Source organism: Acipenser ruthenus, chromosome 51 (genome assembly GCF_902713425.1).
Source record: "Acipenser ruthenus chromosome 51, fAciRut3.2 maternal haplotype, whole genome shotgun sequence".
Lineage (NCBI taxonomy): Eukaryota > Metazoa > Chordata > Actinopteri > Acipenseriformes > Acipenseridae > Acipenser > Acipenser ruthenus.
Genome location: NC_081239.1, coordinates 1,763,633 through 1,787,674, shown reverse-complemented (window position 1 = coordinate 1,787,674; position 24,042 = coordinate 1,763,633). Strand labels below are relative to the sequence as shown.

The 24,042-nt window shown below is 44.1% G+C and overlaps 2 protein-coding genes across 4 annotated transcripts; one reads left to right on the top strand and one right to left on the bottom strand.

Annotated features, from left to right (window-relative positions):
• Positions 1-698: 698 nt before the first annotated feature.
• LOC117398497 (uncharacterized) lies at positions 699-6,145 on the bottom strand. 2 transcript variants are annotated; one of them, XM_059015963.1, is made up of 6 exons: positions 5,948-6,145; positions 4,016-4,482; positions 3,296-3,413; positions 2,135-2,227; positions 1,262-2,045; positions 699-833 (listed from the first exon to the last, which is right to left on the bottom strand). In XM_059015963.1, exons 2-5 carry the CDS (start codon positions 4,469-4,471, stop codon positions 1,750-1,752), a joined length of 963 nt encoding a protein of 320 aa, XP_058871946.1. In that variant the 5' UTR covers positions 4,472-4,482; positions 5,948-6,145; the 3' UTR covers positions 699-833; positions 1,262-1,749. The 2 variants fall into 2 exon arrangements, with proteins under 2 accessions (XP_058871946.1, XP_058871945.1); XM_059015962.1 differs by having other exon boundaries at positions 5,952-6,145.
• Positions 6,146-6,743: 598 nt separating this feature from the next.
• LOC117398506 (dipeptidyl peptidase 3) lies at positions 6,744-22,381 on the top strand. Of its 2 annotated transcripts, none has more exons than XM_059016021.1 (18): positions 6,744-6,849; positions 8,309-8,625; positions 9,025-9,114; positions 9,344-9,481; positions 9,640-9,714; positions 11,484-11,577; positions 12,174-12,304; positions 13,018-13,148; positions 14,195-14,253; positions 14,369-14,563; positions 16,130-16,242; positions 16,440-16,532; positions 17,677-17,739; positions 19,240-19,364; positions 19,809-19,929; positions 20,646-20,825; positions 21,389-21,551; positions 21,925-22,381. In XM_059016021.1, the coding sequence occupies exons 2-18, from the start codon at positions 8,362-8,364 to the stop codon at positions 22,065-22,067; spliced, it is 2,178 nt and encodes a 725-aa protein (XP_058872004.1). In that variant the 5' UTR covers positions 6,744-6,849; positions 8,309-8,361; the 3' UTR covers positions 22,068-22,381. The 2 variants fall into 2 exon arrangements, with proteins under 2 accessions (XP_058872004.1, XP_058872005.1); XM_059016022.1 differs by having other exon boundaries at positions 6,750-6,862.
• The last annotated feature ends 1,661 nt before the right edge of the window (positions 22,382-24,042 follow it).

Here is a 24,042-nt window from a genome sequence, read left to right as displayed (position 1 = left end):
ATCAAGAGTTGATTAGAGTCTATTCCAGAGATGATCAGCTTCATCCTGGAAAACATCTTGGTTTTTTTTTCTAAAAAGCAAGAGTGAAACAAAAAAATAAATAAAAATAATGATTTGATTAAATAAACACATCCCTCGGATTAAAGAGTGCAATGACTCCCTCTAGCGGCTGCTAAACAAATCCTTTGGAGTAGTGGTTAGGGCTCTGGACTCTTGACCGGAGGGTTGTGGGTTCAATCCCCAGTGGGGGACACTGCTGTTGTACCCTTGAGCAAGATACTTTACCTAGATTGTTCCAGTAAAAACCCAACTGTATAAATGGGTAACTGTATGTAAAATAATGTGATATCTGTATAATGGGCTATCTTGTAACAATTGTAAGTCGCCCTTGATAAAGGCGTCTGCTAAGAAATAAATAATAATAATAATAATAATAATAATTAATACAATTACTCCTACTGTATAGGCTCAGGACAGAGGGAAGGAGACGCTTCTTCACACAGAGTGGTGAGGGGATGAAATGGGTTACTTAGTCCTGTTGAGGCAGAATTGTGATCCTTTAAAAAAAGACCAACTTGACAAAGTTCTAAGATCAATCAGCTACTAGGAACCGGACGAGCACCGAAGATTTTGTTGGTAAATGTTCTTGCGTTTCTAGGAGTGTATAAACCACACTTCAACATGATAACCAGGTCTACCTTGCTGCTGGTGGTCATACTCTTCCAGTGTTTCCATGCTATAGTAAGCTCCAGAGAATGAGATATTTGTGCACACTCGGCCCATTTCACACGCCTCCTCCAAGACTTTGATTCATCTGGGACACTTTCACAGTTCTAGATTGAAATGAAGACAAATATTTTAGTCACTAAAATAGCAACTTGGTATTTAGGTTTGTATTAAATGATGCATTTTTCCAGTCATGAAACTGATCTGTTGAAAAACAATTGCTGCTTTATGGACAACATGGGATACAGCAAAAGGTAAAGCAAGGAGTTTCTTATAAACACTGCAGGGGGTTCTGGAACACTAACAGGAAATCAAAAGAACTTTACAGACAAACGTGTATATACTGTATTATGACACATTGATATTTTTAAATGTCATTTTAAATCACAATTGAGGCGAAACAGATCTAGAATTTCCTACGGTAGTTGTTGGGTACGTCCATGTGCATGCTGTAGAATACACGACAATGAAAGCAGTTACTCTGCGATAACTACATGTATATCAAAATGTCATAAAGTGGTCCCGAGGGTCTCACCTGGTAAAGACACGGCCGTGTGGTGTGCAGGGGGAGTCATGCAGTCAGGGGAGCGCAGGGGTCCCCAAGGTCTCCCCTGGTAAAGGCACGGCCGTGTGGCGTGCAGGGGGAGTCACACAGTCAGGGGAGCGCAGGGGTCCCCGAGCGGCTCAACTGGTAAAGGCACGGCCTCGTGATGTGCAGGAGGAGTCATACAGTCAGGGGAGCGCAGGTTCCTGGCTGTGTGAAGTCAGCAGTCTTCGATGGGGAGTCCACAGGGAGCATTGGCTCTGGTTCTGGGTTAGGGAGGTGAAATCGTCAGGGACCCCACATCGCGCTACAGGAGACCCTATTAGTCACATGAGTTCAGGAGCTGCTCTTCAGTTCTAGGTGCTTGCCACTGATATATATAATGTAGCTAGATCACCCTGATTGTCTTTATATTAGTAAGCAACAGCCTCGTCTGGTGCACAAACGTACACTGCCCGACCTTTTCAGTGTGGAGTGTTTTAAAAAAACGCGACCGCGTTTTGTCCTGGGTTGCTATCGGCGACGGTGAGAATCCTCACGTTCTCTCTGTGTCCACAGTTCTCAGAACCCTCAATACGCTCCCTTAACTTCTGAAATGACATTTCAATGGATTTCTCGGTTCTTGCAACTCTTCGGATGAGAGAATCGATCTTTCCCGACAGCACGAAGAACACTTCGGAGAGCTTGCTGTCCAGCCTTGTGGAGATCTCTTCAGTCATTTCTGACACTACCTCTGCAGGGATCGCATTTGCCAGATGGCCAGGAAGCCGTTTCTCTGTGGATATTAAAAAGGATGCTTCATATCAACGACAATGTACTAATATTTAGTAAGCAGCTCCAATTGTCCTAGTTATGGATGCATACCGTACAGGGCTTGAGACAGGAAATTCCCCTTGACTTCTTCAGTTAAGTCTTCAACTGCCTTGTGGAAGTGAACCTGGAAGCTCTGGGATGACACTGAAAAGATAAGGAAAATACATGTGATGTGTGTAACTTATGAGGGAGAAATGGTTTTTGCATGTCATTCTGTAGTTAAAAGATGTCAAAACTAAAATACCTAACAGCTGATGAATTATGAATGCTTAAATTCACTGGAATACCGGTCTTTGCAGTCGTGTTGTAAAGCTTCGATTTCATACATTAAGGTCGATATTTTCAGCGTTTCCTCCAGTCTTTAACCCCTATTTTTTATTTTTTATTTAATAGTCGGCAATTAATTTTCTTTGTTGTTTTCTCCCCAATTTACTACTGTCCAATTATTTTTGTTTAGCTCAGCTCGCCGCTACCACCCCTGCGCTGACTCGGGAGGGTGAAGACGAACACACGCTGTCCTCCGAAGCGTGTGCCGTCAGCCGACCGCTTTTTTTTCACACTGCGGACTCACCGTGCAGCCACCCAAGAGCTACAGCGTCGGAGGACAACGCAGCTCTGGAGCAGCTTACAGGCAAACCCACAGGCGCCCGGACAGACCACAGGGGTCGCTGGTACGCGGTGAGCCGAGGGCACCCTGGCTGACCTAACCCTCCCTCCCCCTGGGCAACGCTCGGCCAATTGAGCACCGCCCCCTGGGAGCTCCCGTCCACGGTCGGCAAGGGAATAGCCTGGACTCGAACCGGCGACGTCCAGGCTATAGAGCGCATCCTGCACTCTAGCGAGTGCTTTTACTGGATGCGCCACTCGGGAGCCCCACCCCCTATTTTTTTAACAGAGATAAAAATTCACATTAACATGTTACCAAATGTGAAACAGACAACTTGAGGGAGCTTGGGAGCCCTATATCACCTAGTTGTTTGGGTCTTATTTTTCTGATTTGGAGAAAAATAGGAGTTAATGACACTTGAAAATATAAAACCTTTAAAAACAAAACATGTAGAAAATGTTGTTTCTTACCCACGTATCGTTCATGGTCACTGGTATCCAATGCCTATATTGCTTCTGTTTTTCATTACATACTTAAAACGCATTTGAAGTTTGAGCTACAAAGACCTGTTTTAGTTTCATTGATCGCTGTGGATAAATACTTACACCCTATAATCCCATGCTCTTGGAATAACTCTGGGATGCCGTGGTTACAGGGGCTCGCTTCAGGAGCGTGGGGACTGTCCTCAATGAAGTCACTGCAACTCTCCTCCTCATCACTGTGCTGAAAGAGACAGGCCATCACGTTACAATACAACAGAGCTGTCCAGCCTTCACAGCCAGAAGAGCCAGCCACAGCCAGCATAATCCTATGACAGTCCATCTCTTTTTTTTTTTAGTGTGCTCTTACCTTGGTGTTTGCTGTCATTCTGCGTGGTTCTTATTGCACTCAAAAGTTTGATTTTTGAGTCAGCGTTAAGGTGCTCTGACTAGCGGTACAAGAGCAGCTCTTCAGTTCTAGAAGCTTAGAACCATTGGCGGAATTATTTTTTACTTAAAAACCATTTATGTTGTAAAAAGTAAGGGGGCAAGGGGGGGGGGGGGGCGACGACATTTGCCCCCCCACTTTTTACAACACAAATGTGTTTAAGTAAAAAAATGCAGTATCAATTTAACTACTCATTCCTGTATGCTAATTAATCTTTTAAACTGTGTTTTCTTGTGATTCTAAGTCAAGATGTAAGACTTGTCATACACCAAATCAAAAATGGCAAAAACATACACTTCAGGTTCGTATTTTATAAAACATTTTACGGGGCAAAAAACTGAAAACTGGGACAGTCCTCATTTTCCCTGGACGTCTGGTAGCCCTACATGTTTAGGTACCTCATGGCTGGCTGTGCCACACTCTTCATCAGTACCCTCGTCTTCAGTCAGGAAGGCGCTCTCCTCTCTGTGTTCCCTGGCTATAAAGCACTGACGGTTTCGTTTCACACAAGGAGATTCTTCCCAACCGCTCTCCCTGCTTGAGTCGCCCCTCTGCAGTGACTCGTTACCGACCCTGCTACCTGCGCTGCGCCCTGCATTGCCTTGCACGGGTGTCACGGCAGCCCCCGTCCCGTCTCGAACAGTTTCAATGTTATTTTCGTCTCCTCCTCTGCTACGGTTCTTTAAAACACCCCTCTTCTTCAAACGCAAGCGGTTTGGGGGTCTCCTCTCGTTTTCCGCAGCCGGGATGTTTGTTAAAGTCGCTCCGAAAGACCGTCTCCAAGTTGGGGGAACGGAAAACGAATTTTCCACATCTGGCCAAAGTTTGTTTGCTACGCCCCCTGCTGGATTCATTGCCGCTGTACCTGATGCGAAAAAAATAAATAAAAAATACTGTAAAATCATAAATATTTGCAAGCAAAATATTTGCTGAATCACACCCATAAAAGCTATTTTTCTCCAGAAATGTTGGCGACCTGCTCCAATATACGAAATGTGTGTTAGTTGAATTTTATATCTGTGCCAAAAATGTTTGCAGTTATTTTTCATACTCGAAAAACGCATGAAAGGCTTGCAAATATTTATGGCTTTACAGTATACAAAAACACATTAAAATGAATGCCTGTGGTTTAAAAGCAGCTTTTTGGGCGATTCCTGTTACCAGTACAGATTATACTGCCAGTGTGAACACTCTGTTTAACGCATTTAGTACCAAATTAAATTTCTCTCTGAAAATAAAAATCATAACACAAGCTGCATTTATGAAATTGGATACATTACATTTAGACTTTTGCTGTTAAGAAAATTAGAGTACGCTATCATAACAGTATAAAATATAATTCATTATTGAAAGAGTTTATTTCGACTTCTACAGCCCATAAATATTGGACTGTTCGACTTTTCGCGGTTGCACAAAAACACACCAGACTTTTGCAAACGCGCCTAAACATAGCAAGAAAATTAGAGTACGCTATCATAACAGTATAAAATATAATTCATTATTGAAAGAGTTTATTTTTTAAAACACATTAAAAATAATTCGAATTTCGACCTCTACAGCCCATAAATATTGGACTTAACAGACTTTTCTCGGTTGCACAAAAACACACCAGACTTTTGCAAACGCGCCTAAACAGCATTCTAGGTGAGGATGCCCCTTCGCTCTAATTAACCATTTTCCGGAACCATTACAGTTTCTTCAGCCCTGGTCTTAACCAAGGAGCCAAACTGACAAAAACATTTTTAATCACAAACTACTCGTTGTTTGAAAGAGTATTGAAAGTAAAATAATAAATAAACTAAACGAACTTTTAATTGCATTTAACTTATTATTATTTATTTATTTCTTAGCAGACGCCCTTATCCAGGGCGACTTACAATTGTTACAAGATATCACATTATTTTTACATACAATTACCCATTTATACAGTTGGGTTTTTACTGGAGCAATTTAGGTAAAGTACCTTGCTCAAGGGTACAGCAGCAGTGTCCCCTACCAGGGATTGAACCCACAACCCTCCAGTCAAGAGTCCAGAGCCCTAACCACTACGCCACACTGCTGCCACACTTAAATACAAAACAGTAGCCAATGCGTCGTAGAGAGTTTGCAGAATAGTTTACTGCAAACAGGCTCCAATCTGTAATGACTGGAAATGTATATTATTATAATTAATTTAATTTTGCATTCGTTTAGTTTGTCACCCCTTTAATTACAGCTCAAGTTAAACACGTTTTTTGTTTGCTTGTTTTTTTGGTGACCCACAACAATAGTCAAAAAGCATTTAAGATACTTCTAGCATTTAACGGCAATAGTGTGTTAAATAAATATACCTACAGATTCACCCGACAGATAAACAAGTCGGTACAAGTCTTTCACTGAGCGAGTCACTCTCCATGCTCACCCGCGCATTTTACAGCAGCGGGACTATGGGTGCGTTCGCGAGAGGCAGGCTTTGCAAAATCTGCGCAGATTCTGCAAATTCATTGGCTACTTGCTCTGATTCTGTGCAGGATGACAAAAGTGTGCGTGTCGAGAACGCACCCTATGTGCATGCTAATACAGTTCAATTAAATCCTCCTGGGACCCCCCCCCCCCCCGCCCGCCTATCCTAGCCTATCCTATCCTATCCTATCCTATCCTACTATCCTATCCTATCCTATCCTATCCTATCCACGCTATGCATTTAAACCGTATTAGTTGCTTATAATGCGTTTTAAAAGTGCTAAATACATTTAGCGTCTACGCTGCATAAAATAATAACTTATTTCTTAGCAGACGCCCTTATCCAGGGCGACTTACAAGATATCACATTATTTTTACATACAATTACCCATTTATACAGTTGGGTTTTTACTGGAGCAATCTAGGTAAAGTACCTTGCTCAAGGGTACATAACGTTTCTGGGTTACGTTACACATATTAAAAAAATAAATAAATAAATAACCGAAGTTCTGACAGGTTTGTCATCATTAAAACCTGTATTAGGTCAAATATATAGAAATCAAACACAGGAAAAATACCACTTTAACTTGACTGAACGTCGGATCTCAGCCGGCGTTTTGATAGACTATAACGTCATGCCGTGTGTGATTGGTGATTGGGTTAGGGACCTGTCTGTTTTCTAGCCGCTGTGTGATTGGTTGAAGGGAAGGATGCAGTTCAATGAATGGGAGAGAGAGAGGAGGAAGTGAGTGAGAGCGTGAGAGTGCAGTTTGACCGAGCGTGTTGCCCGGTGAGTAAACGAGGTGCATGCATTTATATTTTTAAAACACTTATTTATTCCGTTAAAAGTAGCGGGCAGGCTGCATTGTGACGATAATGCCAAACATTTATTCTAACTGTGCAAACATTGCGTTAAAGTATCGTTTTATCATACACAGCTGGCATAGTTATACACTCTGGTGCTGTACAGCGTGTGAGTCAAGATCGGATTGAAAAATACTGTTTCATTATTTTCACTGCTTTAGACAACACTGCAAAGGTTTATTTTTCTAGATGCTCGATGTGTAAAAAAATAACACGAGCCAAAGACCAAAGGTCTACTTCTAACTGAGTTCAGTAATCGAAATCTAATATATATAAAAACGGCGACAGCTCAGTATAAAGGAATTCTCCCTGACAAAAAAAAAAATGGACATACTGTAAAGGGATTTAAAACTTGAAACGGCTTTTTACTCAATAAAATAGCGAAAAAATAACCCCAGCCACCGATTGAAACCCGACAGTAGTATTCGCGTTTGCGACAGAGACATGTTGTTCTTTCGGTTTTGTATTGTGGTGCAATACCAACATCACAACGAGTTTCTGCGATGAAGTTCGTTGTATAGTTGCTATGAATACTCTTCGTTCGTATTCACCTAGGAGAGGGGACAATTTAGATTATTTTACAAATACACGCTTTAATATATCTGATTTATGTGGTCTCACATTGCCCTTGTGTATTTCTGTATTAATTAAATGTACACAAAACATTTTCAGTTAACTTGTGTTTCTCTTTTCTATTGGTGGTTATATTGAATTTTAGGTTTTATAAATTTTATGCAAGCCTTTCTGATTATCATTTATAATTTTCTTACTTTTTTTTTTGTAGATTTTCTCGTGTTATAGAATAATATTCTGGCGACATTGAAGCAAACTGTTGACTAATTGGCACACGGATGTACTTCACATAGGTGCAATTATATATTCACCTGTTCTTTATAACCGCTATTGTATTTAACTCTGTCACCCAACACTTCTGTGACGAGTTTTTATGAATTAAAGATATTTTGGAGCGCAATTGAGTGTGCGGTCCTCTCTTTCTCTATATGGCAGTTTAAATAAAACATAAGAACAGGAGATTTAAGAAGGAGAGGAGCACCACATAAGCTCGCCTGGTTCCTTGTAGCTGATTGCTCTCAACGCTTTGTAAAGGATCCCAGTGCTTCAGCATCGACAGCATGGCTAGGCAACCCATTCTCTGTGTTAATATAAGTGGTCCTGGTTTCTGTACTGTGCTTAAAATATGGGCTAGAACTTTGTCATCTCCCTTGAAGATTTTAAAAACTTTCTTCTGAGCTGAATAGACTCTTCGGTTATGTCAGTCTGTCTTCATAGCTCATTCCTTTCTGATTGGTTACCTACATTACCAGTAACCATAAACGTGTTTCGAAACATTTGTCCTATGAAGCAGGAACTTGTTTCCCCCACAGAGCGAGTGAAGGACCCTGCCCCGTTGCTGCTGTGTTAAAGCCCCGGTTTGGAGATGGTTGATTCCCAGTACTTCCTCCCCAACGACGTTGGGATCTCTCCTCTGGACTGCAGGGAGGCGTTCCAGCTGTTGTCCCCGTCGGAGCAGCTCTATGCGCACTACATCTCGCGGGCCTCCTGGTACGGGGGCCTGGCTGTGCTGCTGCAGACCTCCCCAGAGTCCCCTGCTGTCTACGTGCTGCTGCAGAGGCTGTTCCGCGCGCAGCCCCCCAGCGAGCTGCAGAGCCTGGCCACGAGCCTCTCCGATGAGGAGTACCAGGTGAGAGAAACACAGGGAGCACCTGGAGAACACTCACAGAGCACTGCCAGGGCTCCAGAACACTTGCGGAGCACTGCCAGGGTTCCAGAACACTCGCGAAGCACTGCCAGGGTTCCAGAACACTCGCGGAGCACTGCAGGGGTTCCAGAACACTCTCAAAGCACTGCAAGGGTTCCAGAATACTCGCGGAGCACTGCAGAGGTTCCAGAATGCTCACGGAACACTGCAGGGGTTAACAGTAATACTAAATCAAAGTATGATTTACGTGACCTTGGTCGCAGTCAGAATTGACAGGATTTGCAACCCTGGTTAGATTTAGTTCTGGTCCTTGTTTGGAATGAATGGGCAATTTTTCACTGAACATTTCTCTTGCTCTCTTTCTCGTTGCGTTGCTCTCAGGCTCTGCTGGTGTATGCTGCAGGAGTTTACGCCAACATGGGGAACTACAAGTCCTTCGGAGACACCAAGTTCATCCCAAACTTACCTAAGGTCTGTGATGCACAGGGAGTGTGGTAGCAGCTAACAAAGTACTGTCAGAAATCTCGCCTGTTATGCACTATACAGCAGGGGAGTGCCAATACCTGTATTGCATGAATCCATATCTCACAAGCTGCCTTTCCCTCACCTTTACAATGGAGTACCAGTCAATGGCAGATTCACTTCTACATTGAGGTATTTATTTAACCCCCTGTGTCTCGTCTCCCTGGCTGTGGTGCAGGAGAAGCTGAAAGCCCTGGTGTGGCAGAGCCAGGCGTTTCAGGATAACCCCTCCGAGATGGAGGCACTGTGGAGCAGCTGCGGAGACCGCATGTACTCCCTGGAGGAGAGGCAGAAACAGCTGGGGCTGGGAGACAAGGTAGGAGAGCTCTCCACACTCGCACGCTCGTACTCACAGACTCGGAGAAGAGGCACATACATCCTGTTTATGCCTTCCTGCCCGTGAGGTTCAGTTCATTCTCGGCTGTTCTGTTTTGTGATTTCATGCAGTAATAATATTGATTTCTGCTTGTCCAGGGGATCACAACATACTTCTCAGGGAATTGCGGTTTGGAAGATGCAGAGCTTGCTCAGAAGTTCCTCGACTCGAAGGTATGTGCATTAACCCTTTGCGGTCCATTTATTCAGCGTCTCAGGCGCGTCGGGTCCAATTTAATTTCACACGCACAGTTTATTTTAGACGCACTGTTTAAAATTATTTTTTTTTCACAGTAAAACAGGTTTAAAAGGCTCTGCATATCAACAGGACACTCAGTACTGCATCTCCAGCCCCACCCCTTGTTCGCTGTATTTTTCACATACCTCTTCATAGTCGTGCATACCGATAAATCATCTCCTGATCACTCGTTTTGTCACCAAATTATTATTTATTTCTTAGCAGACGCCCTTATCCAGGGCGACTTACAATTGTTACAAGATATCACATTATTTTTACATACAATTCCCCATTTATACAGTTGGGTTTTTACTGGAGCAATCTAGGTAAAGTACCTTGCTCAAGGGTACAGCAGCAGTGTCCTCCATCGGGGATTGAACCCATAATCCTCTGGTCAAGAGTCCAGAGCCCTAACCACTACTCCACACTGCTGCCCTAAACTCCTCAATAATGCGATCCGAGTCATTATTTTATTACTATAACATCTAAAAAAAGCTCTGTAAATGTCTGTGATGTTCTCTGAGCGCTGGATGCAGAAGCAGCTATCTTGTTTGTGTATGTCTGTGTTATCTATGTGGTGTCGGGGCTATCTGTATTCATGAGATACGCCCCTTTTTTTCGGCTTCTCTCGGCTCCTATCGGTCTCACTCGGCCATTGAATGGTTCTCGGCTTTTTCCGAAGAAAAAACGACTAGAGACCTGTTTTTTACGTCTTTTTGATGATGTCGGACAGGGTCCGCAAAGGGTTAAGCGATCAGGGTCATTGCAGAGCGGTACTGTGCACTGCGCCTGTGCTGACACTAGTGTGTTGCGAGTAATTTCCTTTATGAAGCGTTTGTCGGTAGGTATTAAATAAATGCAAACAAACCTAGTAAATCATTTGTCAATTTCAAAACAAGAAAAGCTGACCTTCCTTCCTCTTTTAAAATTGAGCACCAATCAATGGCAATTAACGTCCGCATTGAGTGTTTTAAAGCCAATTTGGGAGCAGATTTTCCTCTCATCCTGGGCGCTGGTATTTTTACTGCTGTACCGAGGCCTGAACGCATACACAATGTTTCCTTAGACCAAACTCCAGAGCTACCGCTGTGCAAACTGGGATTTGTTCGCTGAGTTGAATCAGAGATAATGCCTTGCCAAGGACAACAATCCCACAATTCACTGCAAGGGTGACGCATTTGTAAGGAAACAAAGTGAAAGCCGAACGGTTTTTATATGGAAAGAATACAAACTACAACAGGAGTGTTTGTAGTTAGTTTGATCAGCCGCACGGTCACGTTGTTATTGACTGGTGCTCAGTAATCGTGTAGAGAAGGGCAACCGAGGGGACCCGCTGTCTTGTGTTGAGTAATTAACACGTTTTATTCAATTTAATTCATACCGAACAACTTCACGTTTCTTAAAGGTAATTGCTTTAGAAGCCCTGTCGCATGCTGACTGTGTGAAGTCTCTGGTCTTCGTTGGGGATTTCAAAGGGAGCTCACATTGGGGTACAGAGGAGAACACGATGTTAAATGTAGCCATTCTTTAGTTTTTTATGTGATCCGGAGTGTTGGTTGTTAAATTGATTGAACTTTGCAGTGTAGCTCTGCTCAAGTGCAAATCCAGGGTTTAATACTTCAATAAAACTACCAGATTCTGTTTAAAAATGTCAACGGGGTGTAAGTATTGATTTGAATTATTATTGATTCCTGTCTGCCTGCAGAATCTGAGTGCCTACAACACGCGCCTGTTTAAGACGGTGGAGGCCGATGGGAAACGCTGCTATGAGGTGCGGCTGGCCTCTGCTGTCAAGGAAGGTGAGTGACTTGGAGAGACTGGGGTATCCAGTGAACGTTGCACATAGAGATCCCAATAGGGGTGCATCCACACGCTAGGGTCACCATACACGTTTCCCTAGACCAGGGCTTTAGACATCCGGACTGCCCCGTTAGTGAGAGAGGTTGTTTCGTTTGTGCAGGTGCAAGTATTGGTATTTTTAAACTCCTTTTAAGATTTTAAAGACTTCAATCAAGCCCCTACCCCTGATTCTTCTTTTATTCCAGGGTAATAGATTCAGTTCTTCCAGCCTCTCTTCACAGCTCATTCCTGTAAGCCCTGGGATCAGTCTGCTTGGACTTTGGGCTTCAGGGCCACAATGTCCCTTTGGTCCTGTGGCTCTAAACGTTTACATGACCCTGCATTTCCAGTGTACAGAAGTGAATAAACCAGACTTGCATGTCCATAATCTACAGAACCATCTCTCTCTCTCTCTCTCTCTCTCTCTCTCTCTCTCTCTCTCTCTCTCTCTCTCTCTCTCTCTCTCTCTCTCTCTCTCTCTCTCTCTCTGCTGTTCTGAGACTTGAGTGAGTGGAGTCCTCCGTCACATGCTGCCCCTTTCTATCTTCTCTTGCAGCAGCTGCAGTGGACGGAGAAGCTGACAATAAGTGTGGCAGCTTTGAGTTTGAGGGCGCCAGCTTCAGGGTGCTGAGAGGAGACTACGCGCCGCTCATGAGGAAAGTAGCGGAAAACCTGAAGAAAGCCACGGTGTGTGGAACCAAGCTTGTGTTAAAGAAAAAGTGGATTTCTTTTTATTAAAAGCTTCAAATGCCTTTTTATCAGTCTGGATTGTCCTTACTATTTTGGTTGCGTTTGCAACCATTCTCTGTGATTCTTGGAGAATCCTAAATGCTAGGGTTGAACCGCCTTCCATTCGAATTGTGTGACACCATTTCAGCTCCGCCCACCTGCTCTTCACATAAACATGCAGAGGTGAAAGGTCACACTGTCACATGATTTTAAATGGAACGGGGAAGGCTGTTCAGTCCAGGCACTTAGGATTCTCCAGACAAGCTCAAAGCAGACGGGTACAGTAGATTGAGAGAGAATGTATTTCTCAGTTTGGGAGCAACAGAACTCGGAACCTCTCGGAATGCTTGCAAACCCCATAGAACAGGAAAGAAATTATATACAAAAAAAAAATCAATTAAAATGACATTGAATGCTGCTTACATTTTAATAACAAAGTTTACTAGACGAATTTACCTTCCTGTATGGGTTGTGGCAGATAACTTCCTAACGAGAATGGTTTGAGTGCTTCTGGGTTTATTGGCCCAACAGTTTTGAATTAAGTAATTCTAGACTTCTCATGAGAATCCAAACCTCGTCTTAATAGCACAGATATCCTCCTTTGTTGAATTCAATAGGAGTCTGACAGATCCTTGATTTTGGGTGTCTCTCTGTCTGTCTCACCCCCTCAGGCCTACGCTGCCAATGAGAACGAGAAACGCATGTTGGAGGAGTACAGTCGCAGCTTCACTCTCGGATCCATCGACGCACACAAGGAGGGGTCCCGCTACTGGATCAAAGACAAGGGTCCCATCGTAGAGAGGTGAGCAGAGCACCTGTGAACCTCATCACAGGCTAGGAAATAACACTGTGGAGCTCAGCTGCAGTTGTAGGTTATGTTACTCGGTATTCCACTCAACATTTAGACCTTCATATGTGTCCGGAATGACATCATAACTCACGCCAAGCAATTGATAGTGTTTGGAGAAGCGCAGTGGAAGATGACATCACAAAGTTAGGTAGGATATATAAGACAGGCACTCGTTAGTGCGATTGAGACAAGCTTACCTGAATCCTCTCCTGATGACAGACAATCTCCATTCCCAGAGAATTAGGTAACTGGTCGTTATCTGATTTCTGTTTAAAACTAGGTGTGACATTGCTGAATAACGTTAAATGTTTATGCTGTAGGTGTGTAACTTCTGAAAGTTGAAACGCACCTTTTTCTTCACACACACATACACAAGTTTGCATTCCTATATTTGTGTGGACTTCTCATTGACTCTCACTATATTTTTTATTTAATATTGCTAACTCCAGTCAGACAAAACTCCACATAAGGAGTTACTCTCTTTGTGGAGACATTTTCTCAAATGTTGTAATACCTGGTCATCCAGTCTGGGGCACTCTGTTCCCTTTACACAAACACACACACACACACAGAGGCAGGGCTCCCAACACATGACAGACTGAGTCTTCAATATCACACTGCTGGTAAACCCAACACTTTGAGGATCGCGTGTATTATGACAGACCCATCATCCCCACAAAAGCCTGGCCGTTAGTCTGTTAGCAACGCTGCAAGCCTACTGTTTTTATAGACTGGCCCAACTGTATCTACCGCACTCCTAATCTATGAATCTGCTCCTTCAAACCGCGTACCGTCAACACGGCCTCCTGTTCACGTTGCTTGCTGCTGTTTATCAGTTCGGAAGGTTGTTTAAAATGTTTCTTTGTATAATTGGAAAAACAGCATGCTGCAGTTGCATTTTCAAATGTAATACTTTGCAATATTGAGTGTAGAGATGTGTTTTTGGTGGTTCCTACCTTTGGGAAAGGGGAGTGAAATGTGTCTTTTGCTTCTTTCAGCTACATCGGCTTTATAGAAAGCTACCGAGATCCCTTTGGATCCAGAGGAGAGTTTGAAGGTATTATGTTGTTTTTTCCAGATTGTTTGTGTGTGATTATAAATGTGTTTTGCATGTGAATTCTCATGATCAGTCTCTCTCTCTCTATCTCTCTCTCTCACTGCCTCTCTCTCAGGTTTTGTGGCGATGGTTAACAAGGCGATGAGCGCCCGCTTTGCCCAGCTGGTGAGCTCTGCGGAGGTGTTGCTGCCGGAGCTGCCCTGGCCCGCTGACTTTGAGAAGGATCTCTTCCTGAAGCCCGACTTCACGTCCCTGGATGTGCTGACCTTCGCAGGCAGCGGCATCCCCGCTGGAATCAACATCCCCAACTGTGAGTGCCCCCTGTTCAAACTGCACTATATACACTTCAACTGTGAGTGCCCCTGTTCAAACTGCACTATATACACTTCAACTGTGAGTGCTCCCTGTTCAAACTGCACTATATACACTTCAACTGTGAGTGCTCCCTGTTCAACTGTGAGTGCCCCTGTTCAAACTGCACTATATACACTTCAACTGTGAGTGCCCCTGTTCAAACTGCACTATATACACTTCAACTGTGAGTGCTCCCTGTTCAAACTGCACTATATACACTTCAACTGTGAGTGCTCCCTGTTCAAACTGCACTATATACACTTCAACTGTGAGTGCCCCTGTTCAAACTGCACTATATACACTTCAACTGTGAGTGCTCCTGTTCAAACTGCACTATATACACTTCAACTGTGAGTGCCCCTGTTCAAACTGCACTATATACACTTCAACTGTGAGTGCCCCTGTTCAAACTGCACTATATACACTTCAACTGTGAGTGCCCCTGTTCAAACTGCACTATATACACTTCAACTGTGAGTGCCCCTGTTCAAACTGCACTATATACACTTCAACTGTGAGTGCTCCCTGTTCAAACTGCACTATATACACTTCAACTGTGAGTGCCCCTGTTCAAACTGCACTATATACACTTCAACTGTGAGTGCTCCCTGTTCAAACTGCACTATATACACTTCAACTGTGAGTGCTCCTGTTCAAACTGCACTATATACACTTCAACTGTGAGTGCTCCTGTTCAAACTGCACTATATACACTTCAACTGTGAGTGCCCCTGTTCAAACTGCACTATATACACTTCAACTGTGAGTGCCCCTGTTCAAACTGCACTATATACACTTCAACTGTGAGTGCTCCCTGTTCAAACTGCACTATATACACTTCAACTGTGAGTGCCCCTGTTCAAACTGCACTATATACACTTCAACTGTGAGTGCCCCTGTTCAAACTGCACTATATACACTTCAACTGTGAGTGCCCCTGTTCAAACTGCACTATATACACTTCAACTGTGAGTGCCCCTGTTCAAACTGCACTATATACACTTCAACTGTGAGTGCCCCTGTTCAAACTGCACTATATACACTTCAACTGTGAGTGCCCCTGTTCAAACTGCACTATATACACTTCAACTGTGAGTGCTCCCTGTTCAAACTGCACTATATACACTTCAACTGTGAGTGCCCCTGTTCAAACTGCACTATATACACTTCAACTGTGAGTGCTCCCTGTTCAAACTGCACTATATACACTTCAACTGCATAAATCAGGTCCTGACAGTCAAATGAAGGGCATTGGTGTTGACTGGGCTAACTTTACCATTCCAAGTGAAGAAACAGCTGCTTGGGTTTGCGATGATCGCTGCTTTTCTAAGACTCTGCGGAGAACAGCGATCCACACAAACCCAAGCAGCTGTTTCTTCACTCCTTTCACTAGGAATGGTGAATCAGCCCAGTCAACACCAGGGACCCTCGCCCGTGGAGACCTTGATCCCAATGCAGCACTGTGGCTGGGTTTCTCGTCCCTGGAAGGCTGCGTGTTAATGCTGCGCCGCTGTGTTTTCAGACGACGATATCCGGCAGACTGATGGCTTCAAGAACGTGTCTCTGGGTAACGTGCTGGCCGTGGCGTACGCTACCAAGAAGGAACAGATCACCTTCCTGCAAGAGGAGGACAAGGTAGGCACAGGGGGCTGGACTCGCACTAGCCCTGCTGCACCCACCCTCCCCTTGTGCACAGCTCTGGATAAAAAGTTTAGCATCAACATATTTTATTTAACATCATGTAGTCTAAAGGATGAACAATGAAAAAGTTCTGATTTTGAACGGGAACCCTTTGTGTGCACGTCTCTCTCTCTCTCTCTCTCGTTGGGCAGGACCTGTACGTCGCGTGGAAGGGGCCCTCCTTCGAGGTGCAGGTGGGCCTGCATGAGCTGCTGGGGCATGGCAGTGGGAAGCTCTTCGTTCAGGTGAGTGGGGCGCAGCGACCCCCGACTGAGCAGGGGCCATTCTGAAACGACATTGTTATTTATTTGGCAGACGCCTTTATCCAAGGCGACTCACACAGGTGTCACAAGACAGTACAGGGTTACAATGCAAGATTCATATTTAAATACAGTGTTACAGTAAGTGCAATAGTACAACTAAAATACAATGTAGAAAGCAACAAGTTAGGATTACAAGAGATGTCTATGATGACATATTAGCAGTGCAAGGCTAGTGCATTAGCCTGAGGATGCAGTAACGTGGTTACTTCCCTCTAACACTCTCTGTTTCAGTCATTGCATCCGGCTTGCTTTTTTATAAAATATAAAGGACCCCTGTGTTCAACAGAGCTCTCAAACACGTGTCTCTGAGTTCAGATTGTGCCCCAGAGTGTAGCATTAACCCTGTAATGCTTATTTCTGTATTATTTCTGTAGCCACCCCCCTGTATTATTATTTTTTAAATCCAGCCTCACAAGCCAGAATTTTTCATACGTAGTACATTATGTGTTGCAGGACAGAATTTATTTTTTAAATGTGTGCAAGAAACAGCATCTAGTTGCATAAATAAATCAATAAAGTAGCTTTTCCCATTTCAAAAATGCATGGGCATTACAGAGTTAAATTGTCATTCTGCAACATGGAAGAGAAACCACATGTGTTTCTATGTTTTATTTCTTTCTGATGTATTTCTTGCAGATCTATGAATTTACAATCACTAAGGGCAGTGTTGCAGGGGGCAGGTTAATATTACAATGTAGTGATTCAGCTGTATTTAAGACATGTTTGAGAGCTCTACAGGCCCGGGGGGGGGGGGGGCTTTGAACAAGTTTGAAAAAGTCACCAGGATGTGAAAGTAATGTCTGAACAGGAAGAATGCATTAGTTAAGATAAGTGGTATTCGCTACCAATGAAGTGAGTCTTCACACATTATTTTCCTTCTAGTGTCTGCACTACCTCATCTTGGGTAAGGTAGACCAATATTCGTGCTGTGAATCCAGCCGTGTACGAGTGGAGAAACTCGGTCCTAGCCTGCAGGTTTCACAGGGTTTTGTAATAAAGCGGACAGCGGTTCTTTCTTGGTGTCAGTTGTACCCAGGCTGCTGCTTATTGCATCTTTTGCTTTCAGGATGAAAAGGGGAACTTCAACTTTGACCAGAAGACTGTGAGAAACCCTGAAACCGGGGAGCTGGTGAGTGCATAGTTACAAGAATAAATACTAACTGTTTCTTCAAATCAAAGATCAGGATCCTCAACAACTTTTTTTCCGGAGGTCTTCAGGAATTTCTTTTGTTCGTGGCATGATGTGCCTCTAGAACCTGTGTGCTGACAACTTCACTCTGATGGTAAGGGCCAAAGTTAGTCAGATTTATATTGGGCAGGGCTGGCCCAAATCAGGACTGGTTAACCAACATACTCAAACAGCTGACCCTAATTATCCCTTTAATTGGGTTGAGTTAACTTTGGGGGGGGGGGGGGGGGGGGGCAATGACTTTTTCACACCTGAAGATTGCATGTTTGATTACCTTGCACACCAAACAAATGAAAGAAGCACCAAACTTTGGTGTCATTATTTCTCTCCGACTCCCTCAATATACTACTACAACCCACAAAACAATCTGACCAAATACAATGTGAAAAATGTGCAAAAATACAGAAAATCAGACAGGGGGCAAATACTTTTTCACTGTACTGTAGAAGTCTCTGTGTCAACACATAGACTTCTCTGCAAATGGCTTTAATGTCACACTAGCCCTGCACCCAGTCCTGGGTTTCAGAACTACCTTCAGTTAAGTATATTATTAAATTATCAGCTGGCAGGAGTTTCCAACACTCCCTGTGTTTCGCTACCTGACTTGCGCATCCACACAGTGTGAAATACTGAAAGCAGAGAATTACTGAAGGGCTCTTATCTTAAATAGAACATACCAGTTTATTGTCGACGTCGTGAGTCCTTGAATCACGAAACAGCGAGAGAGCACTGTGATTGCACGAACAGCTCTTTAATAATCCTACAGACGACTGGTGAGACGTATTCATTCTGTGGGGAGAATCGGTTCAGTCAAAGCAGATTTACCAGGGGCCTCGTCATTCAAACACACCTACCTGATCATTTCAATAACCTAAACCAGTGGGGTTCTGAACCCCAGGACTGGGTGCAGCAGCAGCAGCAGCAGCAGGGCTAGTGTGAGTTTCTAACCCTGCTCAAACTCCTGGCTCCTGATCATTTCAATATTAATAATACTAGACTTCATTGAGGGGAGCTCTGAACCCCAGGACTGGGTGCAGCAGCAGCAGCAGGGCTAGTGTGAGTTTCTAACCCTGCTCAAACTCCTGGCTCCTGATCATTTCAATATTAATAATAATAATACTAGACTTCATTGAGGGGAGCTCTGAACCCCAGGACTGGGTGCAGCAGCAGCAGCAGCAGCAGCAGGGCTAGTGTGAGTTTCTAACCCTGCTCAAACTCCTGGCTCCTGATCATTTCAATATTAATAATAATACTAGACTTCATTGAGGGGAGCTCTGAACCCCAGGACTGGGTGCAGCAGCAGCAGGGCTAGTGTGAGTTTCTCACCCTGCTCAAACTCCTGCTAATTTCAATTGTCTACAAACCCAGGGGGTTTGTGAAGCCCAGGACTGAGTTTCACTGAGTGAGAGAGTGAGTGCTGCTGCCTGTGTTTGTTGTCAGATCTCCAGCTGGTATAAAGGCAGCGAGACGTGGGACAGCAAGTTCTCCACCATCGCGTCTTCGTACGAGGAGTGCCGGGCGGAGTGCGTGGGGCTCTACCTGTGTCTCAACAGCCACGTGCTCAGGTGAGAGGCTCCCAGCAGGACTCGTGGGCACCCAGGACTCCTCTGTCCAGACACAGCTTTTAAGGGCTGCAGTTAACAACCTTCATTTAAGTGATTTTTCACATACAGCTATGGCCAAAAGTTTGGCACCCCCCTAGTTTTGCTTCATAAAGTCGAATGAAACCTGCTGAATAATGTTACGTTAACATATTGAATTGCTTAGCGCTTTGTAGTTTTCCAGGTACTTCACGAAAAATGAGCGATATCATTTTGTAGTTCCTTTTTATTTACATTTGTTAAATAAAATATCAAAATTTAAGTCTCAATGAATTATGCCACTTCTTTATTAAAATGTAAGAGGTTCTCCTTTTTAAAAAAAGAAAGAGATATGTATTTTTAGGTAAATGTTTGTGAAATACGATTGCTTATGGATTTCTGCTCCCTGTACTGTGTATGTGTCCGCAGTATCTTCGGCCACGAGGGCACAGATGCTGATGACTTGGTTTACGTGAACTGGCTCGCCATGGTGAGAGCTGGGCTCCTGGGACTCGAGTTCTACACCCCTGAGAGCCAGAGCTGGAGACAGGTGAGGAGGGCGCACAACATGACGCTGGACCGACCTTGTGATGTCAGAATAGAACTCTGAGTAAGAACACTCCAGAGGAGGAACACAGTCCAGCTGTCATGAGAGAGGGAGTGACACACACTGGGTAGAATTACTGTCACCGCACCTATTTTCAAAATAAGCACAAATCAAAATGTTTTTTTTTTTAACACTAGAGCACAGTAGAGCACACCCAAAGACACACACGTTCACAAGTCCAGAGTCAGTGTAAAGTGCTTGTGGTGAAATACAATTTATCCGTGTACAGTGGTGCACTGTTGTCCGGGTTTAGTGCTGGCCTTAAGTGACAGCTCCGGGATCACGTTAGCCGTCTAACAAGAACGTCTAAGTAGATTTTTACACATGACAATACAAACAAAACACTCCCAGTAATTCACAGTACTCCTTTCTGGTTCATCTTAACCATGACAAAGGAAAAGATCACCTCGCTACATCCCCTTATGTTAGCGAGTGCAACTGTTTCTCCTCCAATCCGAGGTTGCCACATCGCTTCCCTACCGGGTCAATGACTTGGTGTTCCGTAGCTCCGCCCCCTTTCTAGATGACCGACTTCCACCTATCCCTGGGGCACTCGGTTCCCTTTACAGAGCGTCATCACAGGTCGGGAGGGAGATTTATAACCTAGATTCATTCTTTCTCTGCCACACTATCTGATTCTGTGTCTCGGTCTCTCGCAGGCTCACATGCAGGCTCGCTTCGTGATCTTGCGTGTTCTGCTGGAGGCGGGGGAGGGGCTGGTGACTCTGCGCCACACCACCGGAGCGGACGGCAGGCCGGACGCCATCATCTCTCTGGACCGGAGCAAGATCAGGAGCGTGGGCCAGCCTGCCATCGCGAGGTTCCTGTGTCGACTGCAGGTACCAGCACCCCAGCACTGCGTGACACACACAGGGGACTCGCCCTGCAGAAACGGACTGAAATCTCAAAACCAATGCGCAGCGTTTATATCCTGCCAATGGGGTTCTGTGGAAGCAATGCCTCTGAACCTGTGCACTTGAATGAGAGCAGGGTCTGGAGGTTGTGATAGTATACCATCTACATTTTCATCATATTTAATATCAAATGCACATGGCTTGAAACTCGCACTAGCGCCGCACCCAGAGTTTCAGAACTATCTTCGATTAATATTTTACAAGGAGCCAAGAGTTTGATATAAAAAAAAAAATAAAAAAGGTTCCTTCTTTATCTACATGAGCCACTCCTGTTAGTAAACCTGACGACGCCATGCTGTGATGAGAACAGCAATCAAATTCAAAGCAGATTTTACCAGGCCATTTCAAGAACATCCCTAAGCAAGGGGGAGTTCTGAAACCCAGCACTGGTGCAGCCGTGCTCGTGCGAGCGAGCTCCCTGTGTGTGTGTTCTCTGTTCTGTTTCTGCTGGGTCAGTGTTTCCTTGCTCACTAGCTGTTTGTTGTCAGGTTCACAAGTCAACGGCGGACGTGGAAGGAGGCAGGGCCCTGTACGAGCGCTACTCCGCAGTGACGGCCAGCGAGCCAGAGAACTTCCTGAAGCTGCGGGACACCGTGCTGCTGAGGAAAGAGACGCGCAAGATGTTCGTCCAGGCCAACACCCGGGTCAAAGGTGAGGGGTCGAATACGCAGAAAATAAGTTCCCTTAGTGCGAAGTTTACCCCCCACTTAAAATGTTTTGATTGCTACACTACTTGTTCTCCTGAGCGGAGTTGCTGTGGTGTGGGACATTGTAAATTGTGGGAAAAAAACTGGACTAAAATAAATCTGTATGGCATGTAATTTCCACTTCTCCCAAAATAATAAGTTTGGGAGTTACTGTTTAATTATTGGCTCAACAGCATTGTGCCCAACAGGACCGCACCCAAGCAACGCAAAGGCAGCGTTGGGGGGAACTGTCCAAGAGGTCTGTACGTTGCATTGATCAGTCCAGCGTGCCTGTGTATGTGTCTGTGCTGTGTGTAACAGCTGTCTCTCTCCACTAGGGGACGCTGTGGAGCTGCTGGAGTACGAAGGCAGCGCGGCCGGGCTGATCCGCTCGTTCACAGAGAGATTCCACGAGGACGGAGAGGAGCTGGAGAAAGAGCTGCTGGAGCTGAGTCGAGCCGACTCCCCCTGCTGGTGCTGAGCACTCACTGCGGGTGCCACTCCAACACACACACACACACACACACACATCAAGATTCAAACTGATTCAATCAATTATAATGACAGCGCTGCTATATTTCCTAGCAGCTTTTTAAACAAGCAACACATAACAAAACAAAGAGAACCCGAGTGACAATTGATTACCAATTAGTGTTATTGATTTGGAAATTATCAGTTTAATCAGTTGACCCTGGTAAAAATGCTGCATGATGATGATGGACATAGCTTATTTCCAGCTGTAATATTTTACGTACAAGTTTTAAATAAACCTCCACTGAATGATTTAAAAGAGAATGTTTATTTCTTTCATGGAGTTATCTGAACAGCTTAAAATAGTTTACATGCATGATTGCTTCAGGGAATTGTGGGATAGTTCTGGCTGCGTGGATTGATTCAAACAACTTAAAACTGAGCAAACGAAAGGACAATGCAGAACGTACTGAACCAGTCACATGGACAAATACAGCAGTGTGCAAATTTATTGGATCACCCCATTGCTTCTGTTGTGATTTGCTGAGCATATGAAATCAAACTGCACATGTAACTTGCTGGGGTCTTTGTAGACAGGGCCAGGGGTATTGTCAGAATTCCTATATTCAGGTGGTCTTTTTTTGCAGTTTTCACACTGCTATTTGCTGGCACTTTTAAAAACAGCTATAAGGATCTTCTAGGAGAAGGACCTTGTAAAAATAGTTTTCTTTTCCTTTGCGTTTTGTTCTGCTTACTAAAATGAAGGCTCCTGTTTAATTGCATTGCGAATGAGCATTCTGGCTAGATTCTCAGTGCCCCGAGTAAAGTATTAGATTCATCCTCAGATTGTATTGTCAGTTGATTGAAATAAATAGAAGCAGAGCTAAATACAGCAACTGATTTCACATTTTAAAAATAGGACCCCCAGCCTTTTACTAACATTTTAAAGACAAAAGAGGCTTGCAGGCACTTTCAGATGTGTTTTTGGTTTCATATACGATTTCAAATGACTGCGTCGTTTTTGCTGCACTGCGGTTTGGCTCAGTTCAGAAGTGTGTGTGCTTTACTTTCAGTGCTGATGTGGGTGAGGTCTCCTGGTTACTAAGTATTACAGACCCAAGATTTAATTATTCATGGCAGATGCACAGGGCGATTCATAATACCTGCAACGTTGCTGTTTTTGCATGGTTTTCAATTCTACTAAATGGTTTATTGGACAGCCCTCTAGTGGCCAAACGGTGCGTTGCAGAGCGTCTCTGTCAAACATTTTTCCTTTGCACATTGCCCTCTTTGTACCCTCCAGTTTTCACCATGCTCTGTCGATTGCCATTGTGAATTGTGTTGGGTTTCATCCCCACTCTCCTGTGCAAACTGGCACATTTCTATATGACGCTAGCACCTACCAATAAAAACATCAATTGCAACCAGCTTTCTTTCTTTTTTTTTTTTTTAAATAATTTTGCCTGCCGTAAAGTTCCCAAAAGTTTTACCTGTTAAACCTGGAGCGGAATTTCCCTCCAGGACTGGGATTAGACACCCCTGATATAAAATCTAACTGGATAAACTGCATGTTTGTTTGGTTTATAATAGCATTGATATTCTCTGCAGCAGTGGTCATTTTCTGCAGATCCCTGACCTTGTCCACCTAACAGATTTTGTAATGTTAAAAGACTTGCCTGCGTATCTTGTGGCTGCGTGACGCTGGTAGAGGAAACTGTGTTGCTCTCGTCTCTCACTTGTAGGGAAACGGCACAGCTAATGTGAATGAAAGAATGCCTACTTCTGATTTGAAAATGCTTTGGTGGTGGGCTCTGGCTGCAAGCGTCATAACTGGGGGTGTTTAATTGGGGCATAAGCTATTATCTGCTGCTTGTTTCATGATCAGACCAGTGGGTTTCATATTTTGTTTCCCTTGATTTAAGATCAGGGACAAAGAGCCTCTTTTTTAAGTTAAGGACAAAAGCCTGAGAGTTGTTAACTCTCCT

Bases quoted from the DNA above. Each gene is read 5' to 3' on its own strand.
- LOC117398497 (XM_059015963.1), bottom strand. From the start codon at position 4,471: ATGAATCCAGCAGGGGGCGTAGCAAACAAACTTTGGCCAGATGTGGAA. The intron at 3,414-4,015 runs GTACCTAAACAT...TGTCTCTTTCAG, and splicing joins GTGGCACAGCCAGCCATGAG to CACAGTGATGAGGAGGAGAG. The intron at 2,046-2,134 runs GTATGCATCCAT...TAATATCCACAG, and splicing joins CCTGTCTCAAGCCCTGTACG to AGAAACGGCTTCCTGGCCAT.
- LOC117398506 (XM_059016021.1), top strand. From the start codon at position 8,362: ATGGTTGATTCCCAGTACTTCCTCCCCAACGACGTTGGGATCTCTCCT. The intron at 14,254-14,368 runs GTATTATGTTGT...CCTCTCTCTCAG, and splicing joins ATCCAGAGGAGAGTTTGAAG to GTTTTGTGGCGATGGTTAAC. The intron at 21,552-21,924 runs GTGAGGGGTCGA...TCTCTCCACTAG, and splicing joins GGCCAACACCCGGGTCAAAG to GGGACGCTGTGGAGCTGCTG.